The 22,295-nt window shown below is 40.7% G+C and overlaps 1 protein-coding gene across 1 annotated transcript in view; it reads left to right on the forward strand.

Moving 5' to 3' along the window:
* The window catches only part of SEZ6L (seizure related 6 homolog like), a 779,891-nt gene that overhangs the window by 671,879 nt on the left and 85,717 nt on the right, over positions 1-22,295 (forward strand). The window contains exons 11-13 of the mRNA XM_073672981.1: positions 12,742-12,938; positions 13,755-13,949; positions 21,373-21,564. Of these exons, the coding sequence (XP_073529082.1) occupies positions 12,742-12,938; positions 13,755-13,949; positions 21,373-21,564 (584 nt within the window). The remainder of the gene's footprint in view (positions 1-12,741; positions 12,939-13,754; positions 13,950-21,372; positions 21,565-22,295) is intronic.

The raw sequence follows: 22,295 nt of genomic DNA on the forward strand, positions 1-22,295 counted from the left end.
GTGACCCTCAGAATCAAACCCTCTGGTGGGCCCAATGTTTTTCAATCTGAAACAGCTTCTCAGTGGGAATTGTATTTCACCACAGCCATATTCTTTAGCTCGGTGAAAGGATTGTCATAGAGGGAAACCGTATCTACTCTGGCTGTCATTTCTCCATCACCAGGTTCCGCCCATTGTCACAAATGACCATGCTTGGCTGTATGTTCAGCGGTGAGAGCTACAGATCAGGCTACTGTGTTACAGCTTTCAACTACTCTGCAGCGCTGGGCGGTTTGTCACCTAAGCATTAAGCATGTTATCTTCAGCACAGCCTGTTGCCGCTTGGCCAAGGCAGTGCTGCAGTGCTTTCAGCTTGTGACTGATGTGGTTATTTCGGAGATGGAGGAGGAGGTGCAGAAGCTGAACAATGTGATTACATTGAGGTTACATTGGCGACTCTGTTCTTTATAATAAAGAAAGATCCTACTGTTTTGTTTTTTGTTTACGTTATTTTTTAAGACAAATGCATTCACTGGGAAATGTCATTTTACAACCTTATCTGGCAATGTGGTGTGTGACACATCATCAGACACATCCTGTTTTATTTATGATGGAGGGACTCTGAAAGTCACAAAGCCTATTTTTATAGGGCCATCAGGCGGCCCTTACTATTCTTAAAAGGCCAGCAGTCGGCCCTCGCTATTGTTAGAGAGCCATCAGCCGGCTAGGCTTTGTTGTTCCCATTATTAATGAGTGGGTCTCCTATACTGTAATTGCGTATGCAGTGACTGCAAGGGCTGCCAAAAATTCTGACGCAGCCAAATACCCCTTTGAAGAGACATAGAAGAGGGTCTCAGAAAAAAAATGTTCCCATTATAAAGGAGCGGGTCTCCTATAGTGGTAATGCCCATGCTGTGACTGCTAGGGCTGCCAAAATTTGGGAAAAATCCCACTAAGAATTTAAAGACACATAGAGTAGGGCCACAGTAATGAGTTCGACATGTTCCCATTAGAAAGGAGAGAGTATGCTATACAGTTATAGGGTATGCAGTGAGTCCAACGGCTGACCAAATTTAAGAAAAACCCCACTAACAATTTAAAGACACATAGAGCAGGGCCACAGTAACCAGTATGACATGTTCCCATTAGAAAGGAGAGAGTCTGCTATACAGTTATAGGGTATGCAATGAGTCCAGCAGCTGACCAAATTTAGGAAAAACCCCACTAACAATTTAAAGACACATAGAGCAGGGCCACAGTAACCACAAATTCCCATTAGAAAGGAGAGGGTCTCCCATAGTGTTGGCATAGTGTTGGCAAGCACGGCAAGGGCGGCGGAAGCTGTAGCTCACTTTCTAAAATGGGCACACAGGTGGCGTACTTTGACAAGCAGATCTGGCAGCTCCAGGTAGGATTTGAGAAATCGCTGAACCACGAGGTTAAGCACATGGGCCAGGCATGATACGTGTGTGAGCTCACCTCGCCTCAGAGCCGCCACCAGGTTCCGGACATTGTCACACATGACCATGCCTGGCTGTAGGTTCAGTGGTGTGAGCCACAGATCTGCCTGCTCTTTCAGAGCTGTGCACAACTCTTCAGCATTGTGCGGTTTGTCACCTAAGCATGTTAGTTTTAACACAGCCTGTTGCCACTTGGCCGAGGCCGTGCTGCAGTGCTTCCAGCTTGTGACTGATGTGGTCATTTCGGAGATGGAGGCTGAAGGGAAACCAGGGATTCAAACCAGGGATTGAAGCTTGAACAGGACAATTTGCATATTCCAGGTGCCTTCCGGGAAAAGCGAAGAGTCTACTTCAGCTAGAAGATCGTTGGGTACAGCCGGGACCAGCTGCTTGGAAAGCATCGCCAAACTAGGGATTGAAGCTTGAAGAGGACAATTTGTATATTCCAGGTGCCTTCCGGGAAAAGCGAAGAGTCTCCTTCAGCTAGAAGATCGTTGGGTACAGCCGGGACCAGCTGCTTGGAAAGCATCGCCAAACCTGGGATTGAAGCTTGAAGAGGACAATTTGCATATTCCAGGTGCCTTCCGGGAAAAGCGAAGAGTCTACTTCAGCTAGAAGATCGTTGGGTACAGCCGGGACCAGCTGCTTGGAAAGCATCGCCAAACCAGGGATTGAAGCTTGAAGAGGACAATTTGCATAATCCAGGTGCCTTCCGGGAAAAGCGAAGAGTCTCCTTCAGCTAGAAGATCGTTGGGTACAGCCGGGACCAGCTGCTTGGAAAGCATCGCCAAACCAGGGATTGAAGCTTGAAGAGGACAATTTGCATATTCCAGGTGCCTTCCGGGAAAAGCGAAGAGTCTCCTTCAGCTAGAAGATCGTTGGGTACAGCCGGGACCAGCTGCTTGGAAAGCATCGCCAAACCGCGTGCCTGACGGCGCGCAAATTTGTTTAATTTGTTTATCCTAGGGTATCACAAGAAAGAAGACAGACATCAAGTCAGCAGGGACAAGGAGCAGCATGGCAGATGTGACAACCTACATGGTGAGCTGCAACATGTGCTACATGTTCACAGATCGACCAGAAGCTGAAACCAATTTCACCTGCCAGAAGTATAGACTACTGGCTCTTTTAGAAGAAAACTTGCGGGGACTGGAAGAAAGAATTGCGACATTAAAACTCATCAAGGAAAATGAAGACTTCATGGACAGAACAGAAGCGTCACTACTGTTCACGGAAAGTGAAGGAAGCGTCAGAGAACTTCCAGAGGCAGACAAGTGGAGGCAAGTGACCAAAAGAAGCAAGAAGACCATGGAGACACCACCAACCACACAACTGAGAAACAGGTTCCAAGGACTTGTGGAGGACGAAGATGGCACACCTAAGGATGAGGAACTACCAGCAAGCAAAAAAGAAAAGAGCACCCAGAAACACCCAGAAGTGACAAGAAAAAGGACAGCCAAGAAGGGAAGAAGAGTGGTGGTGGTGGGAGACTCACTACTGAGAGGAACAGAAGCAGCTATCTGCAGACCGGACATAACCGCAAGAGAAGTATGCTGCCTCCCAGGGGCGAAGATCAAGGATGTTACCGATAGGATACCGAAGCTCATCAGTTCCAAGGATGTCCACCCATTTCTTCTGATACATGTTGGCACCAATGACACGGCAAAGAAGGACCTACCGACAATCTGCAAGGACTTTGAAGCATTGGGGAAGAAAGTAAAAGAACTGGATGCGCAGGTAGTTTTTTCTTCTATCCTTCCAGTAGACGGGCATGGCGTCAGGAGATGGAACAGGATCCTTGATGTGAACAACTGGCTGAGACGATGGTGCAGACAACAAGGATTTGGATTCCTGGACCATGGTGTGAATTACCTCTATGACGGACTCCTTGCCAGAGACGGACCACACCTCAACAAACCCGGGAAACACACATTCGCCAGGAGACTCGCAACACTCATCAGGAGGGCGTTAAACTAGAAGAAGAGGGGATGGGAAGAAAAACGCCGGACACGAACATGCAACGAGAGAACATACTAATGAAAGATATGAAGTGCGACAAAGAAGGTCCAAGACAAGATACTTGGAAGGGAGGTAAGAAAATTTCTAATACAATCCACAGGGAGAAGATTGGAATAAAACAAAATCGTGTAAACTGCGTGCTAGCAAATGCCAGGAGCCTGACAAACAAGATGGATGAACTGGAAGCAGAAATATCTACAGGTAACTATGACATAGTGGGAATAACAGAGACATGGTTAGATGAAAGCTATGACTGGGCAGTTAACTTACAGGGTTACAGTCTGTTTAGAAGGGATCGAAGAAGTCGGAAAGGGGGTGGAGTCTGTCTATATGTAAAGACGTGTCTAAAGCCTACAATACGGGAGGATGTATGGGAGGGAAATGAGGAGGTCGAGTCCTTATGGGTGGAGATACATGGGGCAAAAAACAATAATAAAATTATCATAGGAGTCTGTTATAAACCACCAAATATAGCAGAAGCCACAGAAAGTCTATTAATGAGACAAATAGACAAAAAATAACGAGGTGATTATTATGGGGGACTTCAACTACCCCGATATAGACTGGGAAACCGAAAGCTGTAGATCTCAGAAAGGAAACAGGTTTCTGTCAATTATCAAAGACAATTATTTGTCACAACTTGTGCAGGAACCAACTAGAGGGACGGCCCTTTTAGACTTAATATTAACTAACAGGCCAGACAGAATAACTGAGGTGCAGGTCGGGGGGGCACCTGAGAAATAGTGACCACAACATTATACAATTCCACATGTGCTTCAGTAGGGTGCCCAGCAAGGGAGTCACAAAAACACTGAACTTAAGGAGGGCAAAGTTTGATCAGCTAAGAGATGCCCTTCACCTTATAGACTGGGATAGTATCTTTAGTAATAGGAGCACGGATAGAAAATGGGAAATTTTCAAAACAGTCCTACATAGTCACTGTAGAAGGTACATACCTTATGGGAATAAAAGGGCTAGGAATAGGAGGAAGCCAATGTGGCTAAATAAGGAAGTCAAGAGGGCAATGAAAAACAAAAAAAGGGCTTTCGGTAAACTTAAAGAAGAAGGCAGCGAGGAAGCGCTAATATCTTATAGGGAAAAAAACAAAATCTGTAAGAAACAAATAAGAATAGCAAAAGAGGAGACAGAGAGACTAATTGCCAAGGAAAGTAAAACGAATCCCAAACTGTTCTTTAACTATATAAACAGTAAAAGGATTAAAACTAATGGAGTTCGCCCATTGAAAAATAACCTGGGTAAAATCATAGAGGGCGATGAGGGTAAAGCAAACCTACTCAATAGCTTCTTCTCCACTGTTTTCACAAAAGAAAACAATTTATCGGAGGAAATGCGGAGTGATAAAGTAAACCCTCCGCTAAATATCACCCACCTAACCCAGGAGGAAGTTCAGAAACGCCTAAATAATATCAAAATAGACAAGTCACCAGGCCCAGATGACATACACCCCCGGGTACTAAAAGAATTAAGTAATGTGATAGACAGGCCGCTGTATCTTATATTCAAGCACTCTTTATGGACAGGGACTGTCCCACTAGACTGGCGCCAAGCAAATGTGGCACTAATATTCAAAAAGGGGTCTAAAAGTGACCCTGGGAACTATAGACTAGTCAGCTTAACGTCTGTTGTGGGTAAATTGTTTGAAGGATTTCTTAGAGATGCTATTGTAGAATATCTTAATGATAATAACTGTCTAACTCCATATCAACATGGATTCATGAGGGATCGCTCCTGCCAAACAAACCTGATGGCCTTCTACGAGGAGGTGAGCTCACAGCTGGACCGGGGAGAGTCAGTGGATGTTGTATACCTTGACTTCTCCAAAGCGTTTGATACCGTGCCACACAAAAGGTTGGTATATAAAATGAGAATGCTTGGTCTGGGGGATAATGTGTGCAAGTGGGTAAATAGCTGGCTGAGTGATAGAAAGCAGAGGGTGGTTATCAATGGAGTAAGCTCAGGGTGTGTCAGGGTTACTAGCGGGGTGCCTCAAGGGTCTGTCTTGGGCCCTATATTATTTAATATATTTATTAATGATCTACTGGAAGGGTTGCATAGTAAAATAGCAATATTTGCAGATAATACTAAACTTTGTAAAGTAGTTAATACAGATGAGGATAGGGCACAGCTACAGGAGGATTTAGATAAATTGGGGAGTTGGGCCAAAAAATGGCAAATGGGGTTCAATGCCGATAAATGTAAGGTCATGCACATGGGAAAGAAAAACAGCAGTCACCCATACATATTAAATGGGAAATCTGACATGGAGAAGGACCTGGGCGTCTTGGTTAATAGCAAATTAAATTGGAGTGCCCAGTGTCAGGCAGCAGCTGCGAAGGCAAATAGAGTCATGGCATGCATCAGAAGAGGAATAGGGGCATATGATGAGAACATTGTTCTTCCTCTGTATAAAGCGCTGGTAAGGCCGCACTTAGAATATTGTGCACAGCTCTGGGCTCCGGTGCTCAGGAAAGACATATTGGAGCTAGAGAGGGTACAAAGGAGGGCGAATAAGGTAATAAAGGGAATGGAGGGACTAGAATACCCAGAGAAGTTGTCAAAATTAGGCCTATTTACGTTGGAAAAGAGAAGGCTTAGGGGAGACCTCATAAACATGTATAAATACATCAGGGGGCAGTACAGAGATCTCTCCCATGACCTGTTTATACCAAGGATGGTGACAAAGACGAGGGGGCACACTATGCGTCTGGAGGGAAGCAGGTTCCTGCACCAGCATAGAAGGGGATTCTTTACGGTCAGAGCCGTGAGACTCTGGAACTCTCTGGGAGAGGAAGTGGTGATGTCCAACTCACTTAAAGAGTTCAAGAGAGGCCTGGACGCCTTTCTTGAGAACAATAAAATTACATCTTATGCTTAGTGATAGTTAATTAATCCAGGGATTTAATCTGACTGCCAGATTGGTGTCGGGAAGTGAATTTTTCCTCAATGATGTAAATTGGCCTATACCGCATGGTTTTTTGTTGCCTTCCCCTGGATCAACGTTGCGGAATAGCTGCAGTGCACAAGAAATAGGCTGAACTGGATGGACGCTTGTCTTTTTTCGGCCTTATAAACTATGTAACTATGTAACTTTGTAACTATGTAAGAGGAGGAGGAGCAGGAGCTGTAGACTGTGGGGGCAAGCCTGATTGACCTAGGACCTGCAATCCTTGGCATCAGGAGGACGTGTTCCGTCCCAAGGTCCGCCTGGGTCCCAGCTTCCACTATGTTAACCCAGTGTGCCGTCAGCGAGATGTACCATCCCTGACCACAAGCATTTGTCCACGTGTCTGTGGTTAGGTGGACTTTCCGAGTAACTGCGTTGTTTAGGGCACGGCTAATGTTTTGGGACACGTGCTTGTGTAATGTGGGGACGGCACACCGGGAGAAATAGTGGCTGCTAGGGACCGAGTACCGAGGAACGGCCGCTGCCATCAGGTTGCGGAATGCTTCCATCTCCATGAGCCTAAAAGGCAACATTTCTAGCGCATGCAGTCGCGAAATGTGGGAGATTAGTAGTGTGGCCTGTGGGGCGTTGGCTGCGTATTTGCACTTGCATTCCAAGGACTGGGGTATGGACAACTAAACGCTGCACTGGGACAAGGACGTGGATGTGCTTTCTGATGCTGCTACTTGAGAGTTTGCAATGACAGGTGCAGGACAGAAGGCATCTTTGCATGCACCATGGACGGGGGATTGACTTGCATGCACAACAGCGGAAGAAGCAGTGGTGCCACCCGCAGACACTGTTCCTGGGCCCTGGGGTTTTGGCCACAAAGTCAGGTGCTTTGCTGCCATGTGCCTGATCATGCTGGTGGTTGTCAGACTGGCCGTTTTGCCACCCCTGCTGATGCTGGCCTGGCAAGTGGTGCAAATGGCCTTTTTGGGGTTATCGGCAGAGTCTTTAAAAAACAACCAGACTCGGGAAGACCTAACAGTTTTACTGGCAACTTCCTTCGTGTTGGTGTTACAGGGAACTGTTGCCTTCTTTCTGCAGCCACCACACTGCTTCTTACTGCCTGTTGGGGTGCTCTGCCTCCCTCCCCCTGTGTGCTGCTTTCCTCGCTCTGCATGTCCTCCTGCCAGGTTGGGTCAGTTACTATATCATCCACCACCTTATCTTCCACTTCTGCACTCTGGTCCTCCTCCTGAATTTCTGGCAATTGTGTCCCACCATCGTCCACCTCTTGTGACACTTTCCCACCGTCACCTTTGTGTGACTGTGGCTGCTCAAATATTTGGACATCGCTACATGCGATCTCCTCTTGCCCCGCTTCAAGTGGACCAGGCGAGAGGCCCGGATCTATAAATGGAAAAGTGAACAGCTCTTCGGAGTGTCCAAGTGTGGGATCAGTTGTCTCCGAGCACTCGGCATGGTGGAAGGAAGGAGGTTCAGGGTGAGGAATATGCAGTCCAGACTCACAGCTACTGAGACTTGACCGTGTGGAAGACAAGGTGGTGGTGGTGGTGGCTAAGTGACTGGAAACATTATCTACTATCCAACCAATAACCTTTTCACACTGCTCTGTGTTCAATAGTGGTGTTTTGCGGTCCCCTATTAATAGAGACAGGAAGGTCGAGTGAGAAGGTATGGGTGTTTGTTGTGGCACAATATCAGCTTGCTCACGGCGTCGGCCTCCGCATGCACCATCACCATCATGTCCAGTTCCCCGTCCCTTGCCACGTGCCTTGCCCATTTTAAATGGAGGACAAAATCTTCCACGCTCACTACAAATGACTGAATTTGGAGCAAACTTATATGTGATCCGTGTGACAGACAAACCACAGTTTTAAATACCTGACCTGTAGGTAACTATTTTGAACAGCAAACTGGTGTCAATTGTTTCAATCACACACTGAAACTAATTTTTAATGGAGGCCAGAAATGGCAGTATTTTCTGAAAATGTATATGTGATCCGTGTGACGGAGAAAACACAGTTTTAAATACCTGGCCTGTAGGTAACTATTTTGAACAGCAAACTGGTTTCAATGGCTTCACTGACACACTGAAATAAATTTTTAATGGATGCCAGAAATGGCAGTATTTTCAGCGCAATTATATGTGATCCGTGTGACGGACAAACCACAGTTTTAAATAGCTGGATTTTTAGCGCTGTGATATGGAAAGGACCCGGCTGTATTCTGCAGTGCCAACAAGCAAATGGCGCAGAACAACGGTGTTCTCTGGATTGCTTTTTAATCAAATAATGAGGATTAAGATAAAAAAAAAAATATTCCTGGCCCCTGAGACCTGGGCCTATTTCTAGAAATATCTAACAGCAGCAGCAGACAAAACTGGAATGGAGCCTCTTGTGCTATGTGCACTGCAGTCTTCTATATACCCTGCCTGCCTGCCTATATACACTGCCTGCCTGCTATCTCTGCAGCTGGATTAGTCTTCAGAAGGACTGTTAGTTGAGATGGATATGTGTCTCTAATATAGTTTGGTACAACTACACTAGCTAGAAACAAGCAAATCTCTCCCTAGCTCAGCAGCACCTCTCCCTACACCGTCTGATTCCGGAGTGACTGTGACGAGCACGGCGGCGCCAGGTCTGATATAGACCTGATGACTCTGTGTGGCCAGCCAATCACTGTGATGACACAACCAACATGGCTACGGCATTACAGTGAGTGACAGGCAATCTCTGCATGTTCATTGGCTCTGTAAAGAGCGCCAAACATGCAGGGAGGAAACCCAAGCTCCCGCCGAGCAACCCTGGAAATACTCGGCGAGCGCCGAGCATCTCGAGCAGTGAGATGCTCGGGCGAGCACCGAGCAGTAGCGAGCATGCTCGCTCATCACTAATGATTAGTAAATTTTATTATGCTATATCAATAGTAATAGCAGTAGAATATATAGTAGAAGTAGCATAAGAACCGATAGCTATTAAACAGTATAATACACCAGTCAGAATTTTGTTCGCCAATTGCCAATAATTACTATTTCCTTCCTGCAAGAATCAGCTGTTTTGAGTCAATTAAAGGGAACCTGACAGCTGACACATGCTGCCCAATCCACGGGCAGCTTGTATCACATACTGGCAGTATGATTTCAGCCATATATGTTTGATTCTGAAATGCTGCAGTGTTTCAGATAAAAACATAGTTTAATAACCAGCAGGGACCAATCCACTTGGGAGTCTAGTTGGACAGGTGTATCCCAGTATGGTTTCTCCCTGCCTACTCCCCTTTGAGTGATAGGTCTCTCTCTGCGTGCATGTACATAGAGAGACCTATCACTGCAGGGTGGCAGGCAGGGAGAAGCCACCGTGGACCCACCTTTATAACTAGTCTCCCTCAAGGCTTGGTCCTCAACGGCTATCAAGCATATCTTGCTTGAAATCATTCAGCCAATGCCTGATACATGCTGCCCGTGGATCGCGCAGCATTCATTAGCTGTCAGGTTCTCTTTAAATTGCGTAATAAAATGTATCTTAATAATAAATTGCATAATAAGATCAATTCAATGGTTTTAAATGAACAAATAAAAGTTAAGACTGGAAGACTACAGGAATAATGCAAACTCAACTAGGTTTTCTGCTGATTGGGTCTACTTGGTGCCATGACCAGGGTGAAGAATGCTTCAGCCATTTTTAGGAAACAGCTTAATAAATGGAGATATGATTGGTTGATTGGAATCCAGAAAATCCGTTTCTTCAGTGGGAAGCACGGAATATCCATCTTATTCACACAAACCAATTAAACCTGTCCAGGAGCCAAAGAATCTGTTACAGGCTTAGTCCCGCTATTGTTTTAGGAAATACCAATCCAGGTTGCAATGACATTCATTCCTGTGGAGAAGGTTACACTTTGAAGTCCTGGCATCTGTAGAAAAGCCTTTTCTGGAACAGATACAAATACTGTAGTAACAGTAGATACACATTTTATATTGTACCAGTTAAAAAGGATAAGGTTATTTCCATAATAAACCCTCATCATTATTCCAGACCAAGCTATATTCATGAATTTATTCAATGCTGGAAATATTTATCTTTGAGCATATTAAATTATACTTTTATTTTTATTCCTGTCCTAGAATTTCGGAAATGAGAAAATAAATCTCCCGCTGAATTATAATGGAATAATTAACAATTATACAACTGTGCAAAAAAAAAGCATAATAAACACAGAGTCATATAAATAACCAAATGCTGCTGCTCAGTGGATTTTTGAGTTTTATTTCTTTTTGTAAGATGTTATGATTAAAATGTTATTACTTTTGAGTTTCCAGAAGGTCTGGGAATTAAAGAATAGGCTGCTATATATAGAAAAGCTTTAAGGACTTGGAAGATAATTTTATTACGCTAGTAATGAGTACTTAATCTTTTCATATTCATAAGTTCATCAACCAACAGGGAATGTAAAGATTGCACTTTATACCTCAAAAGCAATGGCTGAAAGTGTGCTGAACATCATTGCCTGTGCTGGCGCGTAAGCCATCCAAAGCCACGCAAGAAGAAAGGTTAAGAATTCAATCAAATATAAGATGAGTAGAACACAAGCGCCAGAACAATAAGACGTCATTCCTAAAACTCATAGACCCACCAAAGATTTACAAAGAAAATACAGAATATTTCATGTGTAATTAGTGTTTTTTGTTATTTTTTTTAAGATGGTTATTTAGTGCTTAGAGATAAAGGTATGGCTGATGGCCTCCTTTTTTACTATCTGTCCTCCGTTTCATTAAAATTCTGCCTTTAGCTAAATACATTCCTGAGAAAAACTATGCTTTTACATTAGGACATAGAAAGAAAATGATGTGGTCGTAAAAAAGTCTTACAATACGATAAATATAATCTCAGATGAGCAACAAATGACAAAATGACAAAATTACAGCGGGTCATTTATTTACTCAAAACTAGGCCAGAATGCTGAGACAGTGTGTGAAAAATTAAGTACACCCCATGAATTATTGTACAATTGCTTTAAGCGGCAATAATTTGAAGTAATCATTTTCTGTATGATATTATCAGTCCCTCACATCATTCTGGAGGAATATGGGTCCACTCTTCCTTACAACGTTGCTTAAAGGGAATTTGTCATCACGGTTTTGCTACCACATCTAAGAGCATCATGATGTAGGGACAGAGACCCAGATGCTAGGTGATGTGTCAGTTAGTGGGCCATGCGTTGTATTTAAAATAAAATCACTGCTTTATCTGCTGCTAATCTACCAGTTCTCTGAATGCTGAGCTTTGTAAAACCGCACCCACATCACTGATTGGCTGATTTCTATGTACACTGTGCATAGGCAGAAAGCTGCCAATCTGTGGTGGGGGCGGGATTATACAGAGCTCATGGATATGATGGACGACCATGGCAGCAGGTTTACTAGTTCTCTAGTGATGGTCTTTTGCTGATAAAACAGTGATTTTATCAAAACTACAGCAAGCAGCCCAGTAAGTGACACATCGTTGGAATCAGAGTCTCTGTCTCTACAGTAGGTTGCTCTCAGATTAGATGGCAAAAAACTGATGACAGATTCCTTTTAAGTTAATTGAGATTTGTGTGCATTCTTTTATGCACAGATCTCTTAAAGATAACCTGTCATTTGGTTCATGCACATGAATCAGAGCCTGACTGCACAACTGCAATCAGATACGTATTTCTCTGAAAAACGTTGGCATTTCAGAGAAACCTAGTTTGAAGAGTCAGCTGGGAACCATAGGCAGAGACATGACTAGTCCAGCACAACCCCCACATGGCTTCTCCCCCCATTACTTCAATTGATTCATTGATTGATTCTTATGTACTGTACATACATGGGAGTCACCTGTCAATTAACTAGAGCAATGCAGGAGAAGCCAGGCTAGTCATGTCTCTGCCTATGGTCCCTAGGATGCTCGACAGACTGAGTTTTCTCTGAAACTCCCAAACATTTTAGAGAAGACCATACTTAGCTGCAATGATGGAGTCCAGTTCTGATTCATGCTGCCCGTGGTTTAGGCAGCATAGAGTGACACGTTGCCTCTAAAGTGTGCAATTAGGTTGAGGTCTAGAGTTTGACCAGGCCATTATAACACTTTAATTCTTTTCTTTTTCAGCCGTTCTGATGTAGATATGCTAGTGTACCAAGGAGTATTGTCCTGTTCAATGTTGATAATAGGGCTGAGCTACAATACAGCAGACAAGCGCGCTCACAGGCAAAAGTGGCGCTATTTCTAGAAAAAAATAAAAAATACTAAATAGCTGGACTACAGGGTGCTGCCTTTAGGAAGTGTCTAGTAAATACTAACCAGATTTCTTTCTTTTGTATTTTAGGCTAAATTTGAGTAACAATGACATCCTAACTATTTATGATGGGGATGAAATTACCTCCAAGATTTTAGGGCAGTTTGTTGGAAGCACCGGTCCCCAGAAGCTCTACTCATCCTCTCCTGACCTCTCCATTCAGTTTCATTCGGACCCAGCTGGTATGATTTTTGGAAAGGGGCAAGGTTTTATCCTAAATTACATAGGTAAGTATTTTCTGCTTTTTTAATTAAAATGACAATTTTTCTTTTAAACCTGCGAATGAGATGGACTATAGTGATTTTTTTTCTGAGGATATCATGTATTGAGTATTATATTTTATTTCAAAACGATGTTATTCCTGGTTTTTGCCATTTGTGGCTTACTGACATAAAGGGGTTAAGGGAGACTTCATTTCTGTTCTTAGCATCCAGCCAGGCTCGTAGATATTCTTGCTGCTTTTTGAGATAGGATACTACTCTTTGTCAAAACAGCCCCATTATTTGGATAGATTGTGCCAATTTAGTACTTGCTGAGCTTCAAAAATGTAGTGTAACAGAATAGATAGAAAAAAGGACTTTTAACCCATGGTTTATAGATCAGAGAAGGAAACATTCATGATGGATTTAAATTTCAATATACATGTGTCATAAATCTAATTAAATATATGTAAATATATGTATAATACCTAATTTATTTCATTGACATAGTAGACACTGAAAGAAAAAGCTGCTTTACATAGGTAGTGTGATTTGTTTTTAAATGTTCAGAGAAAAAAGTATACATTTTATTTCATGCTACCTCCATGTGAATGCTGCAATTTGTTTCCCTTCTGTTGTCTCATACCAATGAGAGCCACAATCATCCTTCCAGTGCCAGTCATAGAACTACATTACAGAGCCAGCCATGTAACCCTTCAACAGTGCCAGCCATGTTCCTATGAGTTGTAATTAGACTAATTGTTAGAATGTTTTCCTATATAAATATACATCGATCAATTAAATTTCGCAAAAAACACCAATATTTTTTCCCATGTATTTTAGAAGTGTCAAGAAATGATTCATGTTCAGATCTTCCCGAAATTCAGAATGGATGGAAAACAACATCTCACACAGATCTTGTCAGAGGAGCAAAAATTACTTACCAGTGTGACACTGGATATGATATTGTGGGAAGTGAAACCTTAACCTGCCAGTGGGACCTGAGCTGGAGCAGCGACCCACCATTTTGTGAAAAAAGTAAGACACAAACAGTTTTATTACTCCATTCTAGATTATTCCATGGTCTTCTTGAATCTTCTGCAATTGATATTCATCTCAAGACATCAAATTTGTTTCCTTGGAATTATCATATTCAAAATACAATCTCTGTTGTGCTTGTTTTCAGCATGTATGTACATTTGTAAAGGTGATCGAGGGGGTTAAAATACTGCTACGAATATGAATGTTACAATATATGAACTGGAAGATAGGTAGGAGAAGGGAAGAAGTATTGATGCACCAAAAATGTTATTAACTGCATTTGGAAACAAAACATAGGACAATTATATTGTATTTAATGTGCAACAAAACACTGCACTAAACATTACATTTAAAGAGGATCTGTCACTTGAGTTAAATGTCTGGTAAAAAAAAACAAAAAAAAAAACTGAGCTCCACTGATTCTTCTACTCTTTTTCGTTTTGTGCTGCGTCATTCCTTTGCAGAGTTATGCACATTTGTTGCTTTTGCAGCGCAGTATGAGCAATCTCTTTTTGCAGTCCAACTGGGCATTTTTCAGAGCCTTCTCTGGGGGAGTGCGCTTTTACTTCTCCCTCCCAGATGCTATCAATCACAGCTCAACATCGTCTGACATTGTTAGACTGCTAGATCAGCTGCTTAGCAATATTTGGGAGCATCTCGGAGGGAGGGGTGAAAGCGCACATTTCCAGACAAGACTCTGAAGAAACGTCCAGTTGGAATCCAGTCTGAAATCACATATACTATACTCCAAAGGCTACAAATGTAAATATGTCTGCAATGGAGTGACGCAATGCAAGAAAGGAAAAAAGCAGCAGAATCAGGGGTGATCAGGTATTTTTACAAGGTATTTAACTCAAAAAATTTTATCGAATGACAGGCAGTCTACTAGTCTTTAAAACAGTGAGAAGAGACTTTTTTTAAGGTTCACCAATATAGAGTTATAGACTCAGCATTAAGTGTCCATTGGTACCACTATGCTAACTAATCCAAAAAAATAAGGAATTAAAATGGATCTGCCATCATACTATTCTGCCCTGTATGAGAGCAGTAGATTATTGGGACACTTTTGCTTTCTAAATAGTCAAATTGGCACAATAAAATATTTTGTTGTTTGGCTAATTAGAGCATTCAGATAGTAGGACACATAGTTTAAGAGTTTGGTGTATTTGTGATCGATGCGGGTCTCCTAACCCAAACTAACAGCCTCATAGGCATATATGATGTTAATAGTTTGGGTCAAGAGACTTAGTCGGTCTGGGCATTGCAGACCTCAGACAATTAGATAAGGAGACATGTAATACCTTTGTGTGAATGTACTCTTACACTGATTAATGGGCTGCTCAGCTGTATTCTCTGATCACACCTATCAGGCATGGCTCAATAGTTTTGTGTTGTTTTAGGAAATAGGAAAGTGATCTTGGCATCATACCAAGTTGCCCTTAAATAGGGCAGCATAGTCAATTGACACATGCAGATATGAAGAGTGTTTCACTCATACTTGCAACCTAAAGGACATATTTAAATACCATGCATGTAAGATAATTTTGCGCAAAGGTTGAACTTAATGGACCTGTGTCTTTAAATTTAACAACTATGAAACTATGAAATGAAGCCATAATTCTGGTGACTGCAGCTTAGTTAATCAGCCCCATTGTTGAGGTTGGGTGATGCTGTGTTAGTATATTTGTATATAGACGTAGGACACAATGTAAGCCATAACTATGGCTCCATCCATGAGTTCCTGGGCTGCCATACCACTCGTAATGCACCGACATGCCAACTAGGAATGAACATAGCAATGGTGAACAGTTGACTTCCTCCTAGTGAATCGAATGATAGGTCCACTCCATACAAGCAAAAAAAGGATTGATATTTTTATATATAGGTAATGATGGCCAAAACAAAAAGTCTTAAGTGCACCCAAAGCCTTCACTTTTTATAGAGTGACACTTGTCGAGCGCTTTTAGAATGAAAACTCTCATTCAAAAATGTATGGCTTGTTCGAAGTAGTGACTATAATTGATGTTTCCAGGAAAAAACATTACATGTGTTCTGTTCTTACAATTCTTATACTGAGAGTCCTTTAAAATTGTGAAGTAATGGAAACCCAAATATGAAATGCACCTTTACAAAATGAAATGATGAGAGATATCGGAAAAAGTGTAAAATAAGAGAAACGAATGGGTCTTGGAGGAAAGCAGGAGATAATTAACAGTTTGTGAGGTTGGTGAATTCACCGGTTGGAAGTCACCAAACGCTATGTGGGCGGTGGAGTGTTACATAACTCATATTCATTATCCATCTATTATTCACACTGGCAGTATTATTACTAGTTAATTATTGATATTATTGTTAAAAGGATTCCTGTTGCAAAGGAAAATCTGGTAAATGGAAAAACTGCAGAGCAGAGCATTGTATACATGAGGTGAATACATTTATTATTCTAGATGCACAGCCTGTAACATCTACTGAACAATGAAAAATTCATTTACAACATTTCATTCATTAATTGACTGCATTACACATATGTCATGCTTTTATTCTTAAACATTCACCTTGGAGAACAATTTTACAGATCACATCCAGATATAACCAACAGGTCAGGGTAAAAAAAAACAACTTATTTTGTATTTGCCATACATTAATGAGGTATCTGTATGGGGTGCAGTACCAGGCACTTCCTCTTGGGTTGCCCATAGGAATAATATAAAGACAGTATTGTGGCATATTATGCCTCTTGTACAATGATGTAATCATATCATACATAGCTATTTCACTCTACAAATTATTAGTCATTTTTACATTAATCTACTGCTACCAAAAGTATTATTATATTATGCCAATTTTGTTTTATAGATGTCATTAAAATGTTTGTTTTTTCGCTCATTTCTTCCAAGCTTCCGGCTTGTTCAGTGTCTTTGCAGTGCTTTCTCAGGTTATTGATCCCCTATGAATGTAGATTAGATACTTTTTGCTGTAGGGAGCCAAAGGTATTATTACTTTATGCCCATTTTCACCAATAGATGTCATTAAAATTCTGTTGGCTTCTGAGCTATTTTATCCTAACCATCATGCTTGTTCAGTGTCTGTAAACAGGTTACTCTTATTATTTGTCCCTTCTCAATTAGAAACAAGGTAAACATTTTGTTTCTGGGAACAAAAGTATTATCACACAATATCCTTTTCATCAGCCGCTGTAATTTCAATTCTGCTGGCCACTGAGCTCATTTCACCCATCTTCCTGCTAATTCAGTCTGTGCAGAGTTTGCTCTGGTTAGTCAACTCCTATAAAATTAAGATTAGATACTTTTTGTTATGTTGAGTCAAAATTATTATCACTCTATATCCATTTTCAGCCACAGAGATTAAAATTCTGCTGGCCTCTCAGTTAATTTCTCCCAAGTGACCTTCTTATTCAGTGTCTATAAAGAACTTACTTTGGTTAATCATCCCCATTAAATTAGAAACAACGTAAACATTTTGTTTCAGGGGACGAAAATATTATCACACTACAACCATTTTCATGCACAGATATGAATTAAATTCTTCAGATCTCTAAGCTCATTTCTCCCAGGCTTACTGCATGCTCAATGTCTGTGCAGAGCTAGCCCTGGTTAGACATCCTCCATGAAATGAAGATTAGATACTTTTTTTTTGTAGGGGGGTCAAAGATATTATCATTCTATACCCATTTTTATCCACAGATGTTATTGAAACTCTGCTGGCCTTTGAGTTCATTTCTCCCAAGTGCCCTGCTTATTCAGTGTCTACAAAGAGCTTATTCTGGTTATTTCTCCCATGTCAATTAGAAACAAAGTAAATATTTTGTTTCTGGCGCCAAAAGTATTATCGCACTTTACCCATTTTCATTCACAGAAGTAATATCAAAGCTGCTGGCAGACTTCTAAGCTGAATTCTCTCAAGTGTCCTGCTTTTTCAGGGCATCAAACATGTCTTGGTGATTTGCTGCCTAGAAAATATAGTTGTTCCACCAGGCATTGTACAGAAATCTGTTTTAGAAAAACAACTAAAGTGCAATAAAGATCTGTGCATTGCAGTTCTGTAGTTCAGCTAAGAAGGACTATGGTGCCATTATCAAGAATATTCTGAGGTCAGCTCCGAACTATATTATATTGTGTAACTCAGCATTAGCACGAGATAAGAAATGTAAGGGATATGAAAAGGTATTCAACTTTTTATGCAAATTAAATCTGTGCTTAACAAGAAGTGGCAGTATTCAAAGGTGAAAATACACTGCAGCATATGTGTTCAAACATTTACCAGAAATATCAGATCTGGGAAACCTTTTGAGATTTTGGCATAAAGGTTAAGCAAAGCCTTAAATATTTTTTAATCAACATCTTTCTCTAGACAGCTTTGACATTTATGCAGAGCATTACAGCATTGTTACAACAATATGAAAGATAGAATTACTATTTTACAGAATAGATTTGCTTTTCCAACTGAACTATAAGGCATTTAGGCTCAAGCAAGTCAGTCATAATGGTATTAAAAGAAAATCTTCTTCACTTCATTATAAAGTAAGAAGAGATTTCCTATCCAATTTTGTTAGTGGCACCTTTAAAATAGATGTCAAATTACAGAATATGAAGGGTTACTAGTTGCTATAAGTGTAAGAAGGCAGCATGAGCTAGGAGCTGAGACACTGATTTCAGCGGTGTGTCACTTATTAGGCTGAGTGCTGTTGTTTCAATACAATGAGTGTTTTATCAGCAGGCGATTATCACTGCCCGGACTGGAACATTCATGAGATCTGGTCCACCTCTGCCCCCACCACTAATTAGCAGCTTACTGTCATTATACAATGTACTCAGAAAACTGTGGTGTGGGTGGGGTTAGCTTTCTGAGCTCTGCTGCATTCTACATCTAAGAACTCCGATTGTGTCACAATTGTTGCACCCAGTAAACTAAGTGATACATCACTGGAATCAGGGTCTCTTTTCCTACATTATGCTGCTATCAGACGGGGTAGCAAAAACCTTGTGACAGATTCGCTTTAAAAGTCTTTGTATGATGTCCAATACACAAAAATTTGTACGACAACCACTGATAAATCAGACATGTGATAAGTGTTATTGGTGGGGCTCAGCCTCTATGAATAAGTCCAACTTTCACTTGAAAAAAGGAAACTGGAAATTCTGTCGGGTGCAGTTTGTTCATATTGCATTCAAGAAAAGTGGTGTGAAATTTTTGCCCCCTCCCCCTTCTTCCCCATACACAATTTTTTTAATTAAATGCTATACAGTTACATACATCTGCCGTTGACTCCTTTCCTAAAAAGAGCTTAGCTGATGACCCCTTTTAATACAGCTTAAACACAAGTTTGTACTAACATAAACCTACAAACAAATGGTAAATTGCCACTTTTTTCACGTAGTCCATGGGCTGACTTGCACGCCAAATGCATATTGCAGATCTGATGTGTAAGAGCCTTGGAGTTGAGTTTTGTGGCCATACCCCAACCATCTGAACTTTTATGGCTTGTCTAACTAAAATGACCTAAATGCCCTTTTATGCATCCATCAGTAGCCTATACAAATGGGCAGTATAAAAAAAAAACCTTACCTCCAATATTCTAAATCTATTGACTTCCAATGCTATGTTTTTTATGAATTGTGTGTTTTCTTTAATGACTTTTCTCTGGGTATTGATGGTATTCTCATTTGATCATTCTTTAACCATCTTAGTCTTCTTAGCGTGAAAGTGACTGTCCTCATATAGCCATGATATGATTCAGCAGGATCAACATTTCATCATCAGCTGTGGATGCTTTTCTTTTTTCATAATATCATCTTCAACGTGATAATAATCCTCTCATCTATGTTGCGGATGAAAAAAAAATGGACTGGAAAATCTCATAAATGACGCTTTAAATGTCCATGAGTAAGACCAGCTAACTTGGATTTTTCTGAAGACGTCATCATCATTCGGAAAAGTGGTTGGATAGGCAAGACCAAGAATTCTTGACTTGTCCGAAGCGCCATCAAAAGATTACGATTGGTGTTGTGAAGTATCATGTGACTTTTGTGATGAATTCCACATTCTTTATTGAACTGTTTGTAACTGTGCCTGTCAAAGTGCCTCCTGCTCTAAAATTCTTCTTCTATGTTTGTTCATAAGAATATGAATGATAAAAGTTGTTTTTTTTTTAGTTACTTGTAACATTTAACAAAAACCATGGTAAAATAAAAAGTTTAAAAGTACTATTGATCTGTGACTCGTACATGCTATTTCTGAATGTAATCATTTTGTTAAAATGTTGTGTTGACAGTTTCTTTAATGTCTAGATGTATCTAACGGGATAAATGGGGTCACACAAAACACCTTCAGAGCTGCACCGAGACTTACCAAACTAAATGAGACAAACTTTGAAATACAGCCCTAGAGAAAAATATTTTTTTTTTATTGAAAACAAAGATCATGCTCATGTTACATATTATATTTTGTTAGATTCTTGCATAAAAATACATAAGATAAATTGAGAGTAAAATACACTTGCGTATTAATATGCATTTTAGTTGTAGAGTTTTAGGTCAAGATCATTTTTTTAAGTTAAGCTGATGACTAAAGCTTAAAGGTGATTTGTCACCAGATTTCACAATGTAAACTGCATACATTATTAAATAGAGCTATCAGACCTGAAGAAGCTGATGTGCTTACTTTGAAATTCCATGCTCAAATGGCTGTATAATCCTCATATTAAAATTATAATTGTATGAGTCCAGCTATTGAGTGAAGGGGCTCATTAGTCTAAGTGTGTTCAGTCTTCACCGGGCCCAGACTGACAGCTGCAGCATGTACTGAGCAGTGTGAGATCTCAGCAGGAATGAGGAAGGACACTGGAGAATTGTCAATCAGGCTACGTGGGTTGAGATTGAGTTTAAACTTCCAAAAAGAATTGTTTAGCCATTTGACATGGATTTTCAAAGTAAGTACATCAGCCCCTTCACATCTTCATTTTGCGGAATCTGGTGACAGATCCACTTTAAAAAAACTTTGGGAAGAGCCATTTGGTCATATGGTTGACCATAGTGGTGACTTCAAAGCAATGATGACCCCACAAACTACACAATACTTTCACATATACAGTTCTGCTGCTTTAAAACATTCCACTGAATAAAAAGTCTTTTTTTCATTTATAATACAACAGTAGTAATAATTCTATTTTCTATAAATAAATGATATTTTATTAATAACTATTGTCTATAATGTATAATTATTTTAGGTCAATTGACAAGTATTTTTAAAGTTTTAGTTTACACATATCCTGACAAACTCATTGGTTAGCGCTTATCTCCTTTCCTATCATCCATTTTTGTATTTATCCCTTTCCCCATCTCTTTATAGACTATATGCTGGGGTATATTAATCAGAATTCATCTTTCTCTTTGTGTTGCAGTCATGTACTGCACAGATCCTGGAGAGGTGGAGCAGTCCACTCGTCTTATTTCAGATCCAGTCCTGTTGGTGGGAACCACAATACAGTACACATGCAACACAGGCTTTGTTCTTGAAGGAAGCTCCCTGCTAACATGCTACAGTCGAGAGACCGGGACCCCCATATGGACTTCAAGAATCCCGCACTGTGTTTGTAAGTAACTCAAATCTGGACTTTCAAATATGAATGTGGCTATATATTAAGGACATTGATTCAAACCTTAATAATAATAATTAGATGTCTTGTGATTAAAAGGGGTTGTCCATTTTATGTTAACAAATGTGTTGGGTTATGATTTTGTGATACTTACGAATATATATTAGTACTACAGGTTCAATAGTGGCCATAGACAGAAGAAGGCCTCTGTGCAAGAACAATATATGGGACTTTTGCTCTTTTATAGCTCATAATAATACACAATTTCACCTGCTTTGGAGATAGAAGTGAGCCTCTTACCTTCTGGACCCCAATGCGGCTGCATAGGTTGCACCAGTGGAATGTCTACCACTGTACAGGTTCAGCCCCAATCTCCTCCTTCCTAAAGTGCTTAAATACCTTTATTTATTGATATGGTTTTAGCAGTATTGTAAAACCTGTTCCGATCTTGTTGCTCACACTTATTTAGTGTCTGTGGAACTTTCTGCTACTTCCTGCCTGTATTATGAGTGGTCCACTGGGCCAAACAAACAGCTACTAGATATTACAGCTCAATATCACCTGCAACAAAAGGTGCTAGATATCTCTTGTATCACATAATCCTTATTATAAGTAATGAAACCTTTAGTATATACATGTCAAGATACCCCAATAGAAAAGGAACCAAAACACCAGCAGAGGATAAAAAAGTTTTTTCTGGACTTATATTTTATTCTACAATTAGTGAA

Source organism: Phyllobates terribilis, unplaced genomic scaffold (genome assembly GCF_046119375.1).
Source record: "Phyllobates terribilis strain yellow unplaced genomic scaffold, ASM4611937v1 Scaffold_1__5_contigs__length_1240528914, whole genome shotgun sequence".
NCBI classification, from domain to species: Eukaryota; Metazoa; Chordata; class Amphibia; order Anura; family Dendrobatidae; genus Phyllobates; species Phyllobates terribilis.